Here is a 21,924-nt window from a genome sequence, read left to right on the forward strand (position 1 = left end):
CAGGGCAATGATAGCCTGTGCATCAATGAAAAGGCCCTCCGCTGGGACCAGGGGATACAGGCTAGCATGTACAACCTGGACCAGGCCCTGGGCAACGAGAACCTTAAACCATTTGAGTGCCTGAGGGTGGAATTCGGTCTCCAACTACAACAGGCTGAAACACTCCCTGAGATGCTGCTTGTGTCCACGCCCGTGGTCCCTGCAGACCTCACCGTTTGGTGACCTATCTCGCCATCAGAGGTCACCATAAGGGAGTGATATCGGGAATCTGCAGCACACTCACACATCACCTTTTCTCAAAGCCCCTCCTTCCCAACCCCCACATCAAATTGAGGCCTGCTTACAGTTAACACTCGAGGAGGACAACTGGGCTGACCTCCTGGAAGCCCTGGACACGGGAGCCCAGAAGACACGTTTAAAGTTCTGCATCTTCAAGTCGCTCGATGAATGCACTGGACCCCAGTGAGACTGCACTGGACCCCAGTGAGACTGCACAGGGCAGGGCTCCTACCTCACGCACACTGCTGGAGATGCACACCCCGCCGCGATCCTACTCACATCCTTTACGAATGCCCCTCCATCCAACCCTTCTGGACGGTCATTTGGGAATACCCTGGAGGCATCCATGATACTGTGACATCCCCTCATCCCCTCCTTGACCCTCCTGCATAACGACGGGAACTCACAGGATCTCCTCAACCCCCCACGGCGCCCCATCCTCCATAGAGTGCTGACTGCCAATGGAGGTCCCCCACACCCCATCGCAGGGAGACTGGACCGTGGCAATGATGCAGACAGTGACGTGCGAACGTGTTATTTACAACCTGCAGGACCAATCGCAGATGTTCAGGCAGACATGGCACCCTCCCTACTAAACAATCCCCAAAATGTGCCCCCCCTGCACCCCTCAATTCCCGACTGAAGATGCCCATATACCTGCTGACCATGACGGCCCTTCTTGGCGAGATGCTGTGAGGCCTTGACCTAGGCCAATCATTCTCCTTGCGATACCCCCTCTACCCGCCACCCTGCATCCCCTTTCTTCCCCTACCCTCCCTCCCTTCCAGCGGTCTCCTCTTCCCCCTTCCCCCTCCCTCCTTTTCCCCCTCTCTAGCTCCTGCACCCTTCTCTTTCTCATATCACTCGTCTATCCCTCCACACCTACAATCTCCTTCTCCCCAGTCTTTAATCCTCCATCTTTCCCACTCCTGCCCTCCACCCTCTCACACTTCCACCCTTCCCCTCGGACACATACACGTATCAACCCCTCTCTGCACCATGGGCCTTTGACACTTTTCCTGCACCCCTCTACGTGCATTTACAGGGACTACACCCCCCCTAGCACCCCATTGAACGCAATAGGCCGGGGGCACCGAGCTCCTCTCATAGTGACATTATTGACAACTTCCCCCACACACAGTCTGAGAATGCATGAATACATAAATACACAAGACAATTTTTGTAATGGGAAAATTTATTTATGGGTTTCTATAGCGCTGGAATCGACTCCAACCGGAGTATCTCTGCGCTGTGATACCAGATAGAGTCCAACACTATGCAGATGAAAGAATGGGTCTAGATTTTATCGGTGAATAGCAGAGTTTTGAGTTGCTTCCTGAATTTTAAATGATCTGTGCAGAGCCTAAGGGCCAAAGGCAGTTTGTTCCACAGTGTAGGCCCCGCAACAGATAGGGCTTTCCCTCCATGTCTGGTTTTTTTCACACGAGGTACAGCCAGCAGAAAATTCTCACTAGATCTCAACGATCTGGAGGGAGTATAGAAGGTAAATTTCTGCTCCAGATATGTAGGGCCATTTCCATTCAGGCATTTATGAATGATACAACATATCTTGAACTTGGCTCTTTGTCGAATGCTCAACCAATGTAGTTTCTGCAGTAGAGGTTTTGATGCTGTTCTAGGGGGAGCATTTAGAACAAGGCGGGCTGCCGTGTTCTGGACTACCTGAAGCCTGTCGAGAACTCCTTCATTTGCAGAAAGGAGTAACCCATTACAATAGTCAATACGACTCAATATAAGGGCTTGCACCAATGTTCTTCTGGAGGAGTCCGGTAGCAGTGGAAAAATTCTACGCATCATGCTTATGATGTGGAAGCATGCGCCAGCTACCATATTGCTGTGCTGTTTGAGAGAAAGGTCCTGATCAAGGCGTATCCCCAGATTTTTGACAATCTGTTTAGGCTCTGGAACGACACCGAGATCAGAGGGCCACCAGTCAGGGGTCCACAGTAATTTGGCGTCTCCAAACAGCATTACTTCCGTCTTGCTGACATTGCACTGTAGGAAGTTGGTGGACATCCACTGTGCGACGGCTTTCATGCCAGCGGAGAAGGAGTTTCTTATTTCTGTGGTGAGATTACGAAATGGGAAGAGGAGCTGCGTGTCATCCGCATATGACACGGGGATGAAACCAAATTTGCGCATCACTCTTGCCAGGGGTGCCACGTAGATGTTAAAGAGTGTTGGGCTTAGGCAGGAGCCCTGTGGCACCCCTTTCGTAATCCCTACCTCAGTTGATCTATATTTGCCCATGGTGACAGTCTGGGTCCGATCCGTAAGAAAACTCCTTAGCCAGGCAAGGGCGTTGTTCTTGACCCCTACGTTCGACAACCGGTCAATGAGGATGTTGTGCGACACGGTGTCGAACGCGGCTGAAGGGTCTAATAACACCAAAATTACTGAGTAGCCTTTGTCTTGAAACATATGCAGATCGTCAGAAACAGACAGGAGGGTGGACTCTGTACTGTGTTTCGGCCTAAACCCAGATTGAGAAAGTCTAGGCCGCCAGCTTTCTCAATGTAGCTAGATAACTGGCGATTTACATGCTTCTCAGCTAGCTTTCCCAGATATGGCAGCAACGAAATAGGTCTAAGGTTAGACAAATCAGTCCAGGGAGTTGTGGTGTTTTTCCTGATTGGTCTGACCAAGGCTTGTTTCCACTGCTTGGGGACAGAACCTGTGGAAAGGGATAGGTTAACAAGTTTTTCAATGGTGGGAGATAAGATTCCAAGCAAGGTGGGCATGAGTCTTGCCGGGATGATGTCATCAGGACTTCCACTTTTAATCTGCGCCATGAGCAGGGATACCTCTTTATGAGTGATAGGGGAGAAGAGGTCTAAAGTATGAGGGCCACTATCAAGTTCTGAATCCTGAAAAATCGGGGCTGTGTTTGTAGTCAGGGTATTATTTGTATTTATTATTTTAGCATAGATAAGATCGATTTTATTGCAGAAAAATTGCGATATATTATCGCAAAGTAATTGCGACGATGTGTCCTCACTCTCACATGCTGTGGGATTAGTGAAAGAGTGAAGGACCTGGTACAGTACTCTGGGAGAGTTATCTGCAGCCAAAATATTGCTGCAGGTTTATTCCATACAAAAGTAAGCAATGCCACCGTGAGAGGACTCCTAACTGGAGTCCAACCACTAGTGAGGGGTGTGTTAGTGCCCAAATGGCACTTAAGGGCCGCCCTTTTAGGGTGGCCCCTACATAGGCCACGGGCAGCCCCCTCTCCTTCTTCCAATGCCCACACCATTCAACTCCCTGGGGCACTCCCCCCTACTCTCAGTGATGGCTAAAAGTGCCCCCCTACACACTGGGGATGCAGGCCGCCAACATTTAACAATTGCAGATGTATAAAGTATAGTGGCTATCAGCATTGTTTGCACTGAGTGACCTCAATGTGTAGTAGCTTAAACTGATTGGTCGTTTGTGTGGGAACCATGTGTATCAAGTGTTAGAATCGTGTGATTTAATGTTGCGTAGGTGAGAGTTCAGACACTTTCCCAGATGCCTTCCTTGTGCCTTTCAGAGGATTTGCAGCAGAACCTCATTGTCCTGTCTTCTGTCTAGAACTACCCTGACATTTACCTGGCTAGGGCAGGGTGCAGGGTACTCTATGGTAGAACTCCTTTTTCTTGACTTTATTTTGAGACAACTTTAGAATAGTTCACTTTGCTTCAATGATTTTGAATTTCTTTGAGGTACATATTGACTTATAAAGCCATTGATTACTGATTTATAACTGATTTGAGCATATGAAGTTGTACCTTTGCTATTCATTTAATAAACCTTCATGGTTTAAAATGAACACTCTGTCTTGCTTTTGGTTCCTAATTTGCTTCACAGTATTGAACTGTATTGATTCTGATGCTTAACCTCATGCAAAACTAAACAGGCATCAAAGATTGCTTCTTAAACCTGGATTTGCACCAGAATTTGCATGAAGAAAAGCGCCCTATCATTGGCCACCTAAAAGCATATGGAATGTTGGTTGCATTTCAAAACACCAAAGTCTGCAGCGACACAGCCAGAAATCACGAATGCTGCGGGACAAACCTTGTCACTCACATGGTGATGCAGCGCTCACCCAGAAATATCGCCAACCCAGGGTCCAGGTCACTCCGGTGGGGCCCATACCACCGAAGTACAACACACCTAGTCACACACACACACACACACTTTACCCCAGACCCCTGCAAACATGTATATATATATATATAATGGGTTGAGTGAATTCTCTCCTATGACAGGATACCTTTTAAGCACAGATTTGAACACCAACATTTGTTTTCCTCAATAATTCTACTAAACTAATCTATGCATCAATGTACCCCGCCAATTAGGTCGATGGACCAATTAGTTGAGTAAGTTGATGGTGATTGTCAAGACCAGCTTAACCTCACTACAACAATACATTGATTTGAAAAATTACTTGACTCTAAAAGAATCACAAACACCTGAAATTGTTTAAAAGATTTTATGTAATTACTTTGCATAAAAGAAAATTAGCATCTATTCTGTCATTATTAATTCTCACTGAGAAAGAAAACTGTTTAATAAAAGACACGAAGAGAAAATTCAGGTTCACATTAATTCCATTATTCTCTAAATAAAAAGCTCAATCAATCTTTGGTCATGTAACTGAAAGAGAAATTCTTCATGAAAAAGATTAGAGAACCCCAGTTAAAACATGCATTTGATTCTAAAGATTTCTACACTAAAACCTTCCTACCCAGCATGAAACTCCATCTATACTTACTAACCCAGGCCTCCTCGGGCGCAACTCTTATCCAGGCTGGTGTCCCGTTACGATCTCCAACCTACAGGGGTTATCAGTGAGCCTTGCGACATAGTTTCAGGCTCCCAGCATCTCTGTAAACAGCTGCAGTGCAAACAGCATCTTTCTGCGATCAGCTTCTGTGTCAATAAACCCCAATTTTGATCTGATATTTATACTGTATTTGCTGGCTCTCTACCCTCAAATGTTTCAACACTTGTCGTTTCCCTTTCTCTGATTGGTCATGACATTGCAGTTCTTAGCTCTCAGGATGCCCGTTAATTTACAATGTATTTGTTAATTTTCAGGATGTCCATGAATAACTTCCTGATTAAAAAGCTGACAGATACAAATTCGACTGTCCATGCATTTCCTAACTTCCAGGATGTCCGGGAATTACTTTGTTTGACAAACTGATAAATACAAGATCGACTGTTCCGGTTCATCATCAGGCCTTTAAATGTTCATTTTCAGTGATTCTGCTGTTTCCACGTGTTCATTTTTGGAAGGCATTTGACTTTTATCCTTGGCAGACATTCTGCTGTTCTCGTGGTTATCATTTTGGCCCACAGCCACTCACCAGCGTTCAAATGGCCTCGAATATAGTCAGCTGAAGTTGCAAGGTTTTGAGTGAAGCACAGAGCATGGACGAGCTTCTCTCAGCAAAATGATGTAAGGTTTTTCTACTGCACAGAACCGGGAAAAGCGAAACCATTTTGGAATTGGCAACCAACCAAAACTACGATAAACACAAAAAGAAAATGTAAATACACAGAATATAAGTGTTTTCTGTCCCCCCACCCACCAGTGCTAATATTTATCCTATAAAACTGTTACCTAGCAGAAAAGCATCACACTGCAAGCCATTAAATAAATGAAGCAGAAAAGCAGCATGCAGTGCACAATGTACATTACAACATAGACATACACTATTACACCACTTAAATGCACAAAATAGATTAAACATGCGTTTTACATCTTCAATTAATATGTTAATCAAACCTGTTAGTGCAAAGCATTTCCCACATGTAATGTGTGTGTTTTTATTAATGCACAGCAATCAAAATTAATATATTTACTTTGTTATGGGGTGATAGATCTGAATGGGGTACACACAAAATCTTCTGTACCTCGCTCTATCAATGGCATACATGTCACAAGGCCATGTAGTGTCAGCAACTTGCAGTGGAATACATCTTAGGTTCCAAGGCCTATATATTGTATTTTCAAACCACAGCACTTTTGTGTCAGCTCCACAACCCGTGACACTCACTATGTGGTTATTTAGGCTTATAAAGAGTACAAGAGTTTCAGTTCTACCAAAGGAGCCAGAAATGCATCATTCTGATTGTGACAAACACATCACAATGCTGAGTGACATCTTGAAATACAATTTAGGTTATTAAATCGCAGAGCTGTTGTACCAAGTTAATAGTGATTTCATTGCTTATGTTGTTACATGTTCACCAGTATCAACGTTTCAGACTGATCATCCTTAATACAAGTTATTTTACCTGGACTGGGATGCATTCCTCTGCCATCTGTGTAGTTGACATTGTTTGTCTGGTATTACTCTTTTCTTGATTCTCAGGCATTTATAATTGCAATTTAGGATTGCAATTTTAATCTTGATTCTCACATCTACTCCTTATTCTTTCTGCCGTGCAATCAGTAAATCAACCGCCTCCATTTTATGAAATTCCTTAGATCCATCAATTACACAGTAGACAGTAGTATGAGCTTTTAAAACTTATTTGGGAGCAATGGGTACTTCAAGATTGAGATCCAAATGAAAGAAATTCCTTCATTTAAATTTGTTGGGACTTGAGGAAAGTATGATATTCAAACATCTACCAAACATTGAATTAGCTGAATGTGAACTTTAAAATGAATACCAGGAAGTAATTAAGAAGCTAGAAAGACGCTTTGGCGTCCAACCCGGTATTGCGGTTCAGAGACAAGAAGGAAATATTGATTCATATGTCATTGTATTATCGAGACTTGTAGCAGATTGTGAATATGAAGGTTTCACTGATCAACTCCTTTGTGACCAATGGTACAAAGGAATAAAGCAAAAAATGCTCTCTTTAGTTAATACATCTTTGGAATAAACAACAAAAATGGCTACAAATATAGAAACCTTTCAAGGTTGAGTAAGAGAACTGAACAATTCCAGGTTGGAGTCAATCTGGGTAGTTAAGCAAGAAAGGGACAGATTGCCAAGAGAATTTAGATCAAGGGAAAACGTTCATTGAACAATATTTCCAACAAATAAATGTATGTAATAATCAAAGTCATGAGAAAGGAGTGAAGTTGTGTCCCACAAAAAATGTGATGACATGGAAGTGCAATAGGTTGGGTCATATTGCCAAAGATGTTAGAAAGCCAAATAGAATAGTGACAACATTGCTAATGTTGCACAACAATAAGGAGACAATGGTGATGACATTACATATTTACAAGAAGGAATGCATGATATGGTTCTAGTGGTTTCAAATGGGAATGTATGAATGAAAACAACCCTTTTGACTGTGTAGAAACATATGTAGATGTTGGGGTGAAGGATTAGATCCTACACCTATTGATAGAATCAGGAGTAAGGATCACCATGATAATAAGGGAGCTTTTCGAAAACACTGGGGGAAAAAGAAAAGCAGTCCTTTCTGATTGGTCCCCATATCATGTGAAGGACTGAAAATTGGCCTATAGGGACGTTTTAAAGACATACTTAAATTCAAGGGTAGAGGAATATAAGGAACGATGTATGTGGCCACTAACAGGGAGAACATTTAGGATGGTTTCACCAAGGCCTTTTTGATCTGGTGTCAAAGAGCAAGTACTGTTTAAGTGGTATTAATGGTAAGCTATCATAGAGACTTTTCTCGAGAACTGGGAAGAATCGAAAGTTTTAAACAGAAGACAGGGTCACGCAAGGGACAATTCATATTAAACACAAACTTTGAGGAGTACCTTTCAGTGTCAGAAAGGATCTTGAAAAAGAATTGAATATTTTTTGTCTTGGGCCAACATTAAACCAATGGAATCTTCCTTTTGTCGCTCACTTTTAGTTGTAGCTTGCAAGCTCAGGGGTGAACCGAGAGAGAGTGTCAACCTGCTTAACTTGAACTAGGAAATTTGGGTAGAGGCATATCCCATGATAAAAATAATTATGGGTGGTGCTGTGGTTCACCAAGACAGCGCTCACAGCTTAACAACAAGAAGTTCTGAACACAGAATCAAGACAATTGACTACTTGTATTTTGTCTATTGGGTCTTTCCAGTACTGGTGAATTTCATATGGATTGGCTGGGACAGCCTCTGTATTTTAGCAGATTATGTATCATATGCTCAAGGATATATAAGGTGTTGCTGTATTTCAGGATGATGTTTTGATTTGTGCTTCAAACAGTGAGGCACATGATGCTATACTGTACATAGTCCTTGGCATTTTCCATAAATTCAGAGTAGTAGCCAAAAGAAGAATATGTCAAATTCCTAAGCAACAGGTTGAAAATATGAGACATATAGTGACGAAAGGTGTTGTAAACTATGGCCTAGTCTTATCAAAGTTGTTAAGGAGATTCACCCAGCCAAAGACACATATGGTTTGAAGGCATTAATGGAATTTTTAGAGTTTTATTCACATTTTATATCTGGCTATGCCGCCTAAATGAGATGTTTCAGTAATTTAGAAAAAAGTTCTGTTAGTGTGGGATTCAGTTTGTTAAAAGGCATTTGAATAGATTAAGGGGCAAATAGCAGATGCGTGTGCATTGTTACCCTATGATCCTTTGAAATCATGTATCATTACAGCGCATGCAAGCTACCATGGTCTGAGTGCACTCTTTACTAATGGAACGGATCAGCAAGAGGTGACTATGCATTATGACGTGGATTTGCATTCTTTAATAGAGGCAAAGTTACATTATTCGGTAATTTACAAGTAACTAATGAATTGTGGTTGTGCTTTGGATAAATGTAGCTGTTATGTATGGTGCAGACATTTCATTTTGAGAACTGACCACAAGCCACTGATATATGCATATACATTGAATGGTGGGAAGGCACGTAACTCTATCCCTAGGATTGGCAGATTAGCCTCTAGGGTTTTGCAATATCAATTTGTTGTTCACATACTTGAGGGAAAACTGGCACGGCAGGCTACTTCTTAGGATTTCCTATTTAGGATGATGGTGAAGCGTTTTAAATTGATGAATTGAGGTATTATCTTTCAGCTGCTGTGGACCTTGAAGAGGTCTCTATCTGTACCGAGCAGGGGTGGAATGATTGTTTTTTTGTCAAAAAAGGCTGGCCTAAAGACAAGAGTTTGCATGTGAGTCTTGAAGCCTTTGTAAAGGTAGCCGAGGAGCTTTCTGCTAAAAATTCAATTTAATGCAGGATGACAGGATGATTCCTCTGGAGAGTTTACGGCTTAAGATTCTCAAGTGCGCTCACAAGGTGCACCTGGGGTGTACCATCACCAGGTGCCGCGAGGTATGCTGTGTGAGGACTGATTCTGTGCAATTTGTGTAGCAGAGGTGTTTCTCTGCTCTTTTATGCTGAGACCTGTATAAACCTAATAACCTGATGCTCTTTAAAATTCCCATCCGTAAAATCTGTGTATCTAAGGGATAGCATCGCTTTGTGATGCCAACGTCTATAAATACATTCTAAGTGACCTAAGGGACACCCATGCTGTGTTGGGGTGAGCTTGTAAGTGCAGTGTCCCCTGGGAACACCTGTGCTGTTTAAAGACACAGTTTGTGATTCTCATGGGCTAAGCCTGCTTTTTAAGACTAAGAGGCCTATTAGGATGACGGGTGGACTTTGTCCGCCCGTCATCCTACCGGGGTTTGGACCGCCCGCCATAGGGCGGGGGTCCCGCCGGGGTATTAGGATGTGTCTGCCACAGTGGCAGGCAAATCCTGCATTTTTAGCATTGTGGCGGGCGGTGCTCTCAGCACCGCCCGCCACAATGCTAAAAATGCATTAATGCATTTGCATAGACAAAGCGGCAGGCACCGCACGGTGCCTGCCGCTTTGTTTATGCAAATGCAGGGGGGTACCACAGGTACCCCCCTGTGTGCACCCCTCACATCTTCTTCACTCTGGGGGCCCACAGGGGGCCCCCAGAGTGAAGACCGCATGGAAAGGCATCTAGACAAGCCCATCACAATATGGCTGGCGGTGTCTATTAGACACCGCCACCATATTAAACCTTTTCCGCCCCGGTCGCAAGGCGACCGGGGCGGAAAAGCGGCAGACGGTCTTTCCATCCACCACGGTCCCCCCACGATCCTAATATGGCGGGGGGAATTTAGGTGCGGATGGAGGGCGGATTGCCCCCGCCAGGCTGGCGGAGGCTACCGCCAGCTTGGCGGGGGCAATTCGCCCGCCATCCTAATGGGCCACTAAGTATAGATGGGAGAGCAAATGAAGGTCCCAGCCTGACTAGAGCCAAAAGTCTGTCTCTGGTTCAGGTCTGTTTTCAACTGAGACACATGATGGCCAACCGCCGTCGCTGGCCTTGCCCCAACTCCCCTCTCTCATGCAGTGTAGAAAACAAAGAACATTCAACATCCTGCGAAGAGTGGTTTGGTCCATTGCTATGCAGGCCATGGACTCAGCTTTGTGTAAACCTATTCCACTGATACAGCAGTTTAACGAAGAGAGGTGAATGTTACCTACAGAGTGTATTTCTGTTATGACTTGGTCTGGTAGTGTGATCTTTTAATGTGCATTATTGAATTTTTGCATGTCAGCCTTCTTAAAAAATTACAGAATTGAAAGCTCTTTATTGTGTTCTTGTTTACACTGTTTGATTCTTCCCAACAGACTTTGGTGGTGTTTCGAAATCCCAAAGACACGGCAGTGTCGCTGTTCCACTTCCTTAATAGTTTGTATGACATTCCTAGATACAACTCCTGGGATGAGTGTTTCGAGCAGTTCATCAGCGGAAAAGGTAATTTTATTTTTATTGAAAATGGCTGAAGAGTGTTTGAAAACCTTGTTGTCAATGGCGTCTCCAGTGGGCCGCCATGTTTAAGGGCGCGTTGCGCTGTGGAAGAGCATCACAGCCTTCTTCCTTGTTTATTATCATGAAACGTGCGGTGTCTTTTGTTCAGGTTACATCAGTTGGATAAAGAGTGGGAATGCTGTAGTAGGAATGTGGCATGTCTGAGGTATGCACATGTTTTGGGCTACTGCACATACTAAAAACGTTCTTGCGCTTCCTTTCATTCTCAGCTAGGAAGTCTGATGTCCAGGCACTATTCGCCTCGAGGTTGAACTATAGAAATGCCCTGTATTTGGAACTTCCTGATCCACAGACTTCAATTGTTCCTGAACATGGCAGCACATAGCTCCTTAGCCTACCTCCTAGAATGCATGTGTCCCTCGCACCTACACGCCCTCCACTGGCTCCCAATAAGGACGAGGATACTGTTTAAAACACTAGTACTGGTCCACAAGGTACTTCATCATACAGGTGCAGGCTACCTCTGGACATGAAGTAGCTTTTACGTCCCCTCTAGAAATCCGTCTTCAGTCTAAGATCCCTAAGATTCGTCGCACTAGAGCAGGGGACGTGCCTTCTCTTATCTAGGTTTAAAATGAACAGATGATGGACGGAAAGCTGAATCAATTGAACATTCACCCCCACTAACAGATCTGTATTAAATCCATTGGTTTTTTTCATGAAACGCCATTCCAGTTTGGCCCCAGCCATATGAAAATCAGCCTTGACCCAGTTCCCCATTGGAACAGTCCAGCCCGAACTGCCAGGCAAGGTCCTCCCTGGACTAGAAACAAGCATCCTAGGACTGGTTTCGGGGTTTCACCCCTCATCAGCCAGGATAGCTTGAATCTGGTGATGTACCGAGCACGGAACGCAGGTCTGGGCATACCCTTCCCAATTAGGGTGACAATTGTAAAAAGAACAGATGATGATCGGAATGTTGAATCAATCGAACATTCACCCCCAATCACAGATCTGGGTTAAAATCCATCGTTTTTTTCTAAGCCACGCCATTCCAGTTTGGCCCCAGCCATATGCAAATCAGTATTTACCCTGTTCCCCACGGGAATAATCCAGACAGAACTACCAGGCCAGGTCCTCTCTGGACCGGAAACAAGCATCCTGGGACTGGTTTCGGAGTTTCACTCCTCATCAGCCAGGATAGCTTGAATCTGGTGGCGTAGCAAAACCTGTCCCAGGATGCTTGATTTCAGTCCAGGGAGGACCTGGCTTGGCAGTTTGGGCTGGACTGTTCCCACGAGTCTTAACTGGGGGGGCATAGTGAGAAAAAGAAAGATGGATTTAACCCAGTTTTCTTGACTGGGGTTGAATGTTTGATTCGCTCTGCATTCCATCCATCATCTGTGTGTCTTTTGGTTTCTTGCCCTAAGCGTGCTAAGTATGCCAAGACATGGGTCCCGGGCTCACTATGCCACTGGATTCAAGCTTGCCTGGCTGATGAGGGGTGATGCCCTGAAACTGGTCCCAGGATGCTTGTTTCCAGTTCGGGTTGGACTGTCCCCATGAGGCACAGGGTCAAGACTGATTTGCATATGGCTGGGTCTAAAATGTGGTGCGCTGGGTATGCCCAGACGTGTGTCCCGGGCTCACTGTGCCACTGGATTCAAGCTTACCTGGCTGATGAGGGGTGATGCCCCGAAACGGGTCCCAAGATGCTTGTTTCCCATCCAGGGAGGACCTGGCTTGGCAGTTCAGACTGGACTGTTCCCATGAGGCAAAGGGTCAAGACTGATTTGCATATGGCCGAGTCTAAACTGGGGTGGCATGGTGAGCAAAAGAACGATGGATTTAACTCAGATCTGTTGACTGGGGTTGAATGTTTGATTAGCTCTGCATTCCGTACATCATCTGTGTGTCTTTTGCTTTCTCTTATCTAGAGCCATCTGCATGGAACAAGCTCCCCCTCGACTTATGCTCAGTGGGCCCGATTCACTGAACTAATTTAAGACAAAATCTTAAACTTACTACTTTTGGTATTCACAGAAGTTAGGATTTTGTCTTAAGTTTGTGTTAAGACTGACTTAAGGCAAACTTAAGACAAAATCCTAACTTCTGTGAATACCAAAAGTAGTAAGTTTAGTGTTTTGTCTTAAGTTAGTTCTGTAAATCGGGCCCATAGGGCTCTATTTTGTTTGTTCAGAAAAATCAGAGAACCAGGCTTTCTAAGCAATAATAAACAGTTCGATTGTACTCTGTAAGGTTGCTGACGTTCACAGCACTAGGACACTCCTTGGAGTATCCATGTGCTATATAAGTCACATTTCATTCAGTCACTCACATGTCCTGTGTTCCAGGAGGGGCGCACACAGTCTGCCCATATTTTACACAGAGAACTACTGTCCCTGTGACTGGGTTTAGCATGTAGAGTGATGGTGGCAGCATACCGTGTTCTAGAATCCATCATGTGGCCCAGACCCTATTATCTGAGACACTGAAATGAAGGTCTACTGCGCAACCATGTAAACTTCTGCTTCTGTGTGCTTTCCAAGTCCATTGCCTTATTACACACAGCATGTAAGTATGTTGGTGTGTCTAGCCTATGTGCTACATGCATGGTGAGGATATGTGGGCCACAGCAATGGAGACCAGTGGGATCCTTTTTGGATGACCCTGGCCTGACCTTGCCCACGACGAGAGACTGTGCTCTTCTACAGTGCAAGTGTTCTTGCTGCTGGAGGGAGGACACCTACACACTGAAGCGGGGGTAGAGAAAGGGCTCCTTTCGATATGCAAAGAGTACTTTTAGTTAGCACAGATTCCATGAATACCCTCAGTGAGCTGTGCCACTTGGTGGATTGTATGTGTGAGGGGTAGGACCAGAGCTTGATTTGAGCCAGTGGTTGCCGGTGGAGTCCTTCGGCACTCATGTTTGGGGCGGTGCAGCCCACTGACACGTATTTCTCCTTAGCTGATGTTCCCAGAGACCAAGAGAGGGGTAAACACAAAAAAGGGATAGAAGAAGGAAGAGAAGGCAGAAAATCCGTCAACAAGAGAGAACGCTGGAGCCTGCAAGAGTGAGATACAGGTGCAGAGAGCATCTGGCAGTGGATTCAAGAGGGCTGAGGTGTATTCTGGACTACGCAGCCTTGGTATTCAGAGTTGGAACATTTAATAGCAACGGGCACTATCTTTTGAGCAGTGCTTTGGGCACCGGTACTCACTATGACAAAAACTGACTGGAACTGCCCAAGCATCGAAGGCCTTATTGGGAGCTACACCCATGATCCAGCTGGCATCAACGAAGGTCAGAGCTGCCGCCTGCAGATCCTTGCGAGGAGGCTCTTATCAACAATAAAATCAGGACTGCAACATCTCAGGACTGCTGTTCCTGGCGACCATGAAGAAGAGTCAGAGCAGGTCGGCCACTAAACAGGGCCAGCACCTGAGACGAAGGCACTCCGGAACTGCCTGCAGGTGTTCCCTTGCTCTTTGGAGCACTGGGGAACCTGAAAGTGACCCTGAGAGATCTGATTAACCCATGCAGGGGTAAGAGACTTGCAAATGAGTGCACATACACACTGGGGGGATTGAATGCACCTGGGTAGTTTCATGCTACTCCACTTGACCCCTAGAGATAGAAGGGAGATCGCCTAGAAGTCCTTGAAACCCAGTCAACAGCGAGGGAGAGAGACAGGCTCCGAGTCAACCAACATAGCACCCAGGGGCACCTCCTTGTTTTTATTCAAAGTAGTGTGTATATTGAGTGCCATCGTATGACTAAAGTACTTTCTTTCTTTAAAAGAAAAGCACTGGGCTGAACATTCACTTTATTGTATTTTTAATTGATTGTTAAGATCTGAACTAGAGCAACCCCCCACCCTCATTCCCCCTGAGAAGCCTGTGACTGATGGTCCTCGCTACTCTGAGAAGTCAAGACAGAAAGGGCTGTCCTTGGCCCAGTTCTCAGAGGCATCAGAGGCGAGTGTCCTCAACCCCAGTGTTGACGTCCAGTAGCCCCTGCCTCCCCCGTGGCTCCCTGAATGGTGTCTGACAGACATGCACGCCTGTTGTCAGTACAGACGTCCAGAGGGGGCTCCACACCTCTGGAGTCTTGCAGATGTGTAGACAACCAGCAATGTTTCACCTGGTTCAGCCAGATCATAATGCCATTATATGTGCTTTACTGGTGCACTTTTCGGAAACAGCTCGGAGCATCAAAATGGAGCACCGCGCCTTGTAATGGTCCAGAGGTCCGCCTATCGTGGTGCGCGGCACTGCGTTGGAAGGTATCCTGCACTTTACTTCATGGAAAACATAAGGGAATGTGAGGAACATGTGAACTTAGAGTTGTATGTGGCTGTTCCTTTCCTCCAGACAATGGTAGATTTTTGAGATTCTCTATTCGGTTATTGTAAACAGGGCCGGAATGGCCATATTGGGCTTCGGGCAATTCCCCAGGAGGCTGGAAGGGTGGGGACGGTGTTGCAGGCATGGGGGATGGGGTTGTTGCTGGGAGACGGTTTTGCAGCGGTGCTGCAATATTGGTGCCCAGTAACAAAAGCAGCGGTGCTTCACACTTGCACCCACCCTTCATCCGGCGGCTGCTGTGACAAAATAGCCAGGGCTGCTTCGAGTGCCCAGTCCAGCCCCGATTTCAATCACCTATTTACTAACGAGTCTTTGACACAGTTAGCGATTCTAATGGTGTCACAATAGACCTCCCCCATCAATATTCATGAGGTAGGCCACAATTTGAGACCCCTTGGAATCGCAGCAAACAGGGATGGTGGCCTCCTGGAGCCAGCAGACCACCATCTCTGTGTTTGCTTTTAAATAAAGTAACATCCCATATGACTTTTTGAAAAGAAAAATGAAATTTTCAGCTTTAAATGCAAAGAGTAGGGATGTTAGCCAAGACTTTTTGATTTTACAAAAAATATGTGTCTGTCATGGTTACTTATAGGGATTTTCAGCCACACGTCATCCTTTTGTCTGTGATTGTTTCAATCACGTTTTTCTCCAACACACTCAAACATGCATCAAGCGGAAATGCGTCAGCCCCCTTCAGCCATTGGCGGACTTCACTGCCAGTTACGGCAGGCTGCCTTTTCACAATGAGCACAACCACACACAAAGTAGTTCCCTTCAGTGCCAGGGAGTACTATGGTAATGTGCTTTTTTGAAAACATAAACTTTTTTGTCTGTAGTCAATATTTGTTTTTAGATTGACGAGGACCCAGTAGCTTCCCGAACATTACGTCTTTATAAAAGCCATGACCATACAAAACAAGAACTGCCAAAAGGCTGCCGGACAACTCCAGACCTATTGGCCTTGCCAATGCGTGTTAAATGTAGGTAGGTTTCTTCTCTAATGCAGAACAGCACTTTATTACAGGCTGCACATTTCCATTTTCTCTCGACCCCCAAGATTAATTTTAATTTATTAGCTTCAAAGATTCAGGACTTTATCCTTTATGTTTGTACACAGCATTCAGCAGAAGTGGTCACAATTTCTCCACCAACTTTATTCCAATACACTGAATTTTTGCAAACCAACATATACATTAAAACATGGGTCACAAAATTGCAAACATGGTACACAAAATTCCAATTTGTAGGGGGTGGAATTTGACCTACTTCACTGCTATGCATGAGGTAGGTCGTAAACTGAGACCCATCATCACACGGATGGTGGCCTGCTGGGGTCAGCATACCTCCATGTCTGTGATTGCTTTTAAATAAAGCAATCTTATTTTCTGAGCACAGCCTGTTTGTCTGAATGGAAAACAGGATGGGTTTAAAGAAGAAAAGGTTGTAAAACTATTTTTTTTTACCAGAAAGCAGACTCCGAGACACCACTGACTACTACTAAAAAAATGTTTTTTACATCATTGACAAAGAGGAGGGGGTCCCTAAGAGCCCCCTTCATGTTTGCGAGAGGCTTACTACCTCCTTTGGGGTGTTGGTAACCTTTCAATGATTTGTGACCAATGGTTCATATCATTAGAAATCACAGACTGGAAGGTACGCACTACACATGCCTTTTTCAATTTGCAATTTAGTATGTAGTGGCAAACCTGTTTTGCAATATAGTATCAAACAACTGAATCACCATAAGGGATCTGAACTTACCCAAAGGCTATTTTGTAGTAGCAAAGGCTCCGATTGTGCAGATCAGAGTCTTTTTGACCACAAAAAAGCTTTGAACTGCAAACACCGACACAATTGTGTCACGTGCAGGATTGCACTGTTCAATTTTGCTCAGGTGCAACCCTTATGTATGACTCTTATTCATAAGTAATCAAACATGGTAAATTATTAAACATTTCAATGCTTATCTTCCAAACAACATTTTCTACCAGTGTCGTTAATATAAACGAAACCACAACTTAAGTGTCTTCACTCCTTATTCTTTACTTCAGTTGATAAAAACATGTCAATACTCTACAAAACACATATTTCAAACTGTTTAGCAATTGGTTATCACTGCTGATACAATTCCCATGTGGCGAATATCAAATTAATACAAAGAAAAACCCTTTTCATCTGTGCTTGTGTCGGTTCCCAATGCATTTCGATGCACTCGCATCTTCGTCAGGGGAAATCACTGCGTAAATAAATAATAAGAATTTTGTAACCATATTAACAATTTTTCATCTTCTATTCGCATCCTACCATTTTTAATCATGAGACAACACAGTACTTTTTTCTTGAACATGTTATTTGATCAAACACAACCAGCTATCCAAGCAATGTTCATTTCCACTGTGTTATTCCCTATACATGCTATTGAGTTTAACCAAGTATAATCAACGTGTATTATTTGAGTACTTAACTACCTGCCTTACAACAAATAAAATGAAAAAAGGGGAGAGACATACCCTGAAATCAAGCACATGTACTTTCTTCAACTGCTGTGAATTGAGCCAAAAGTCCTACAAACCAAAATCAAGAGTTCACGTAAATGCACACTTTCTCTAACTGCTTTTCATTACATCGTCACAATAGTATATCACTTACTTCTAAATATTCTGGTGTATGTCTTGAGCCTCTTAAATACACTGTGGTAACATGCTGAGTTGTCAATACAGGATTGAGCTTATACTGAAGTATCATCAACGATTGAGTACGTAGTGAATCCACAATTAGAATTTTTTTATTCACCCCCCTAGCCTATTTTCGCAGTAGCGATTAGGAGATACAAACATTGTTGTTTATAATACAATGTAGAAGCAGGCAGAAGAGTAGCACAAGTTGAAGTGGATGAGAGGTAGTTAGATCAGTCCTCTTTCTATAACCATGGACGGGAGTTGTACATAACTCATATTATTTTACATCACTTTAAAATAATGTTCACTGGTGTATATTAGCGTACGTGGTTACATATTTTGGAACTTTCGCTCGCAAATGAGCAGTTTAATAACGGGTATTTGGAAAAACATTAGTAACCTTCAGGGGGCGGGGACGTCAGTCCCGCTTTGATGACGGGTTTAAATAGACCCTGGTTAGACACGTGGCCACATGGCGTTGTCAGTGTTGTTGGAGTGAGCGAGGTGAACAGGGCGTACGCATTGGAAGGAAGGCAGACGGTAAGCGTTAGAACGCGTAGTACACTGAGTACGCTGTACGTTAAGGTTGTGGAGACTGAAAGATTTTTTCTGACAGTGGGCTCCTTTTTGTGCTTTCAGCATTCAGCGCAGTGTATTTAAGAGGCTCAAGATATACACGAGAATATTTAGAAGTAAGTGATATACTATTGTGACGATGTAATGAAAAGCAGTTAGAGAAAGTGTGCATTTACGTGAACTCTTGATTTTGGTTTGTAGGACTTTTGGCTCAATTCACAGCAGTTGAAGAAAGTACATGTGCTTGATTTCAGGGTATGTCTCTCCCCTTTTTTCATTTTATTTGTTGTAAGGCAGGTAGTTAAGTACTCAAATAATACACGTTGATTATACTTGGTTAAACTCAATAGCATGTATAGGGAATACCACAGTGGAAATGAACATTGCTTGGATAGCTGGTTGTGTTTGATCAAATAACATGTTCAAGAAACAAGTACTGTGTTGTCTCATGATTAAAAATGGTAGGATGCGAATAGAAGATGAAAAATTGTTAATATGGTTACAAAATTCTTATTATTTATTTACGCAGTGATTTCTCCTGACGAAGATGCGAGTGCATCGAAATGCATTGGGAACCGACACAAGCACAGATGAAAAGGGTTTTTCTTTGTATTAATTTGATATTCGCCACATGGGAATTGTATCAGCAGTGATAACCAATTGCTAAACAGTTTGAAATATGTGTTTTGTAGAGTATTGACATGTTTTTATCAACTGAAGTAAAGAATAAGGAGTGAAGACACTTAAGTTGTGGTTTCGTTTATATTAACGACACTGGTAGAAAATGTTGTTTGGAAGATAAGCATTGAAATGTTTAATAATTTACCATGTTTGATTACTTATGAATAAGAGTCATACATAAGGGTTGCACCTGAGCAAAATTGAACAGTGCATTCCTGCACGTGACACAATTGTGTCGGTGTTTGCAGTTCGTTAAAAAAACCTGACAGGGGTTAGTCAGGGTAAGCAGGTTTGCACCAATTAGTTTAAGATTAAATTAAACTATGGTTTAGAAAACTAGATGGTGTGCAGGCTACACATGCAGCTGTAGTTTACCCACAAAAAAGCTTTGGCCATTTGTGCAGAATGTAATGGACAGAGTAGGGTCAATACGGGTGTTAATCCTGAAAAGTAGATTGTTGATCTTTTCATCTGTAGGGTAGAAAAATGCAAAAATTTAGTATAGCCGCTGTTTGCGGTGACAGTACTTCACCTACATGCCTTTCTGTTTCAGTGACCTATGGTTCATGGTTTGAACATGCAGTTGCCTGGAATGAACATATAGATGATGACAATGTGATGGTAATAATGTTCGAAGACATGAAAGCGGTAAGAAGTGTTTGCTGGTGGTTTCCATCGCATTGTGGGGTTTAGCATCCACTTGGAATATATACATAGTTGTTTGAGACTTAAATGACACAATGGCCCAAAGACAGTAACTCAGCACATCCCCATCTCTGCTCTACTGGTCCCGAAGAGTAGTGGCGGCCGACACACTGAAGAGGTGGTGAGGCGGGTGGAGAGGGTGTGGGGTAGCCTGGAATGGGGTTAACAGTTAAGAAAAAAAACACTTTCCTGTAACTGCTGGCTGCATTGCTCCTTGCGCCTCTGTATTCTGCTGCTTCCTGGTCCCAGCCGACACTGGGACATAGCAGCATGCTATGAGAACAGCTCAGGGATTGGCCTGAGCGGGCTGGTTTGACGCTCCACTCAGGGCAGGGTGTCTCTGCTGTTTCTCCAAACCGGCAGTTCAATACAGCTCGGTTGGAGAGACCTAAGTGCACATGTGTGCACATGTGTGTTTGTCTGGTTTAAGACAGCCTCCCAAACATATATGCACACTTAAAAGTGTGCAAACTAGTCCTCCCCCCATGACCCCGGCCCACCCCTCAAACTCTTGTTTAGAGCCCACAAATTTATAATAAAACAAATATAGTAAATCATTTTATCTTTCACATGCTGGCTCTGAGCCAGTGGGGCGACACTCCCCCGCCATTGCGAATGAGCCCCCCCTGCTGAAGAGGCATCCAGCAAAGGTTTAGCTGACAGAAAAGAACATTTGTGTGTCAAACTGCTGCAGTTCTGCTGCACAGGTTCAAGTATGAGGAGTTTAGGAATTTAATACCGAGCAAAGGCGGATCCCCCATGCACACTGTCCATCCAACATACACGCAGATTCCTCAGTGTAAGAGGGGACACGTGTAGAAGACCTGGATGTCTCTGGCAGGTAGTATTTTGAGGGTACCACTTTCCTGTTCATATATACCAAGTTCATTACAGTTACTAATGTGTCCCTGGCATGTAATATGTTGAGGGTACTGCTGTCCTGTTTACATATGCCAAGTTCATTGCAGTACCCAGCATGTCATTGGCATATAATGTGTTGAGGGAACAGCTGTCTTGTTTACATATACCAATTTAATTACAGTTTCCTGTGTGTCTTTGGCATGTAGTATGTTGAGGGTACTGCTGTCCTGTTTACAAATACCAAGTTCATTACAATACATGTGTGTCCTTGGCATGTAATATGTTGAGGTTACAGCTATACGTTTCAGATATACCATGTTAATTAACGTTACCTGTGTGTCCTTGGTGGGTAATATGTTGAGGGTACCGCTGTCTTGTTCACATATATCAAGTTCATTACAATTTGCAGCATGTCCTTGCCATGTAATATGTTGAGAGTTCTGCTGTTCTGTTCACATCTCCCAAGTTCATTACAGTTCCATGGATAGCCTTGGCATGAAATATGTTGAGGGTGTTCCTGTACTCTTTACATGTGCCAAAATCATTCTAGTTCCCAGCATGTCCTTAACAAGTAATATGTTGAGGATACTGCTCTCGTGTTCACATACATCAAATCCATTACAGTTCTCTCTGTACCTTGGTGTGTAATTTGTTATGGGTACAGCTGTCTTTTACACAGATATCAATTTCATTACAGGTACCTGTGTACCTATGGCATGAAATAGGTTGAGGGTAGTGCTCTCCTGTTTACATATGCCAAGATCATTACAGTTCCCAGCATGTCCTTGACATGACATGTAATATATTGGGGGTACCACTATCCTGTTCACATATAACAGGTGTATTACAGTTTCCTGCATGCCCTTGACATGTAATAAGTAGAGGGTACTGTTGTGCTGTTATAAAATATAGCAAGTTCATTACAGTAGGATGTGTGACTGGCATGTAATATGTAGAGGGTACTGCTGCCTTGTTCCCATGTACCACGTTTATTA

At 43.8% G+C, this 21,924-nt stretch overlaps 1 protein-coding gene across 2 annotated transcripts in view; it reads left to right on the forward strand.

Moving 5' to 3' along the window:
- The window catches only part of LOC147672970 (sulfotransferase 6B1-like), a 195,422-nt gene that overhangs the window by 121,396 nt on the left and 52,102 nt on the right, over positions 1 to 21,924 (forward strand). For both annotated transcript variants that reach the window (XM_086947845.1, XM_086947846.1), the window contains 2 exons: positions 10,916 to 11,042; positions 19,917 to 20,011. In XM_086947845.1, the coding sequence (XP_086803971.1) occupies positions 10,916 to 11,042; positions 19,917 to 20,011 (222 nt within the window). The remainder of the gene's footprint in view (positions 1 to 10,915; positions 11,043 to 19,916; positions 20,012 to 21,924) is intronic.

The sequence above is a fragment of the Lissotriton vulgaris genome (genome assembly GCF_964263255.1).
Source record: "Lissotriton vulgaris chromosome 7 unlocalized genomic scaffold, aLisVul1.2 SUPER_7_unloc_1, whole genome shotgun sequence".
Lineage (NCBI taxonomy): Eukaryota > Metazoa > Chordata > Amphibia > Caudata > Salamandridae > Lissotriton > Lissotriton vulgaris.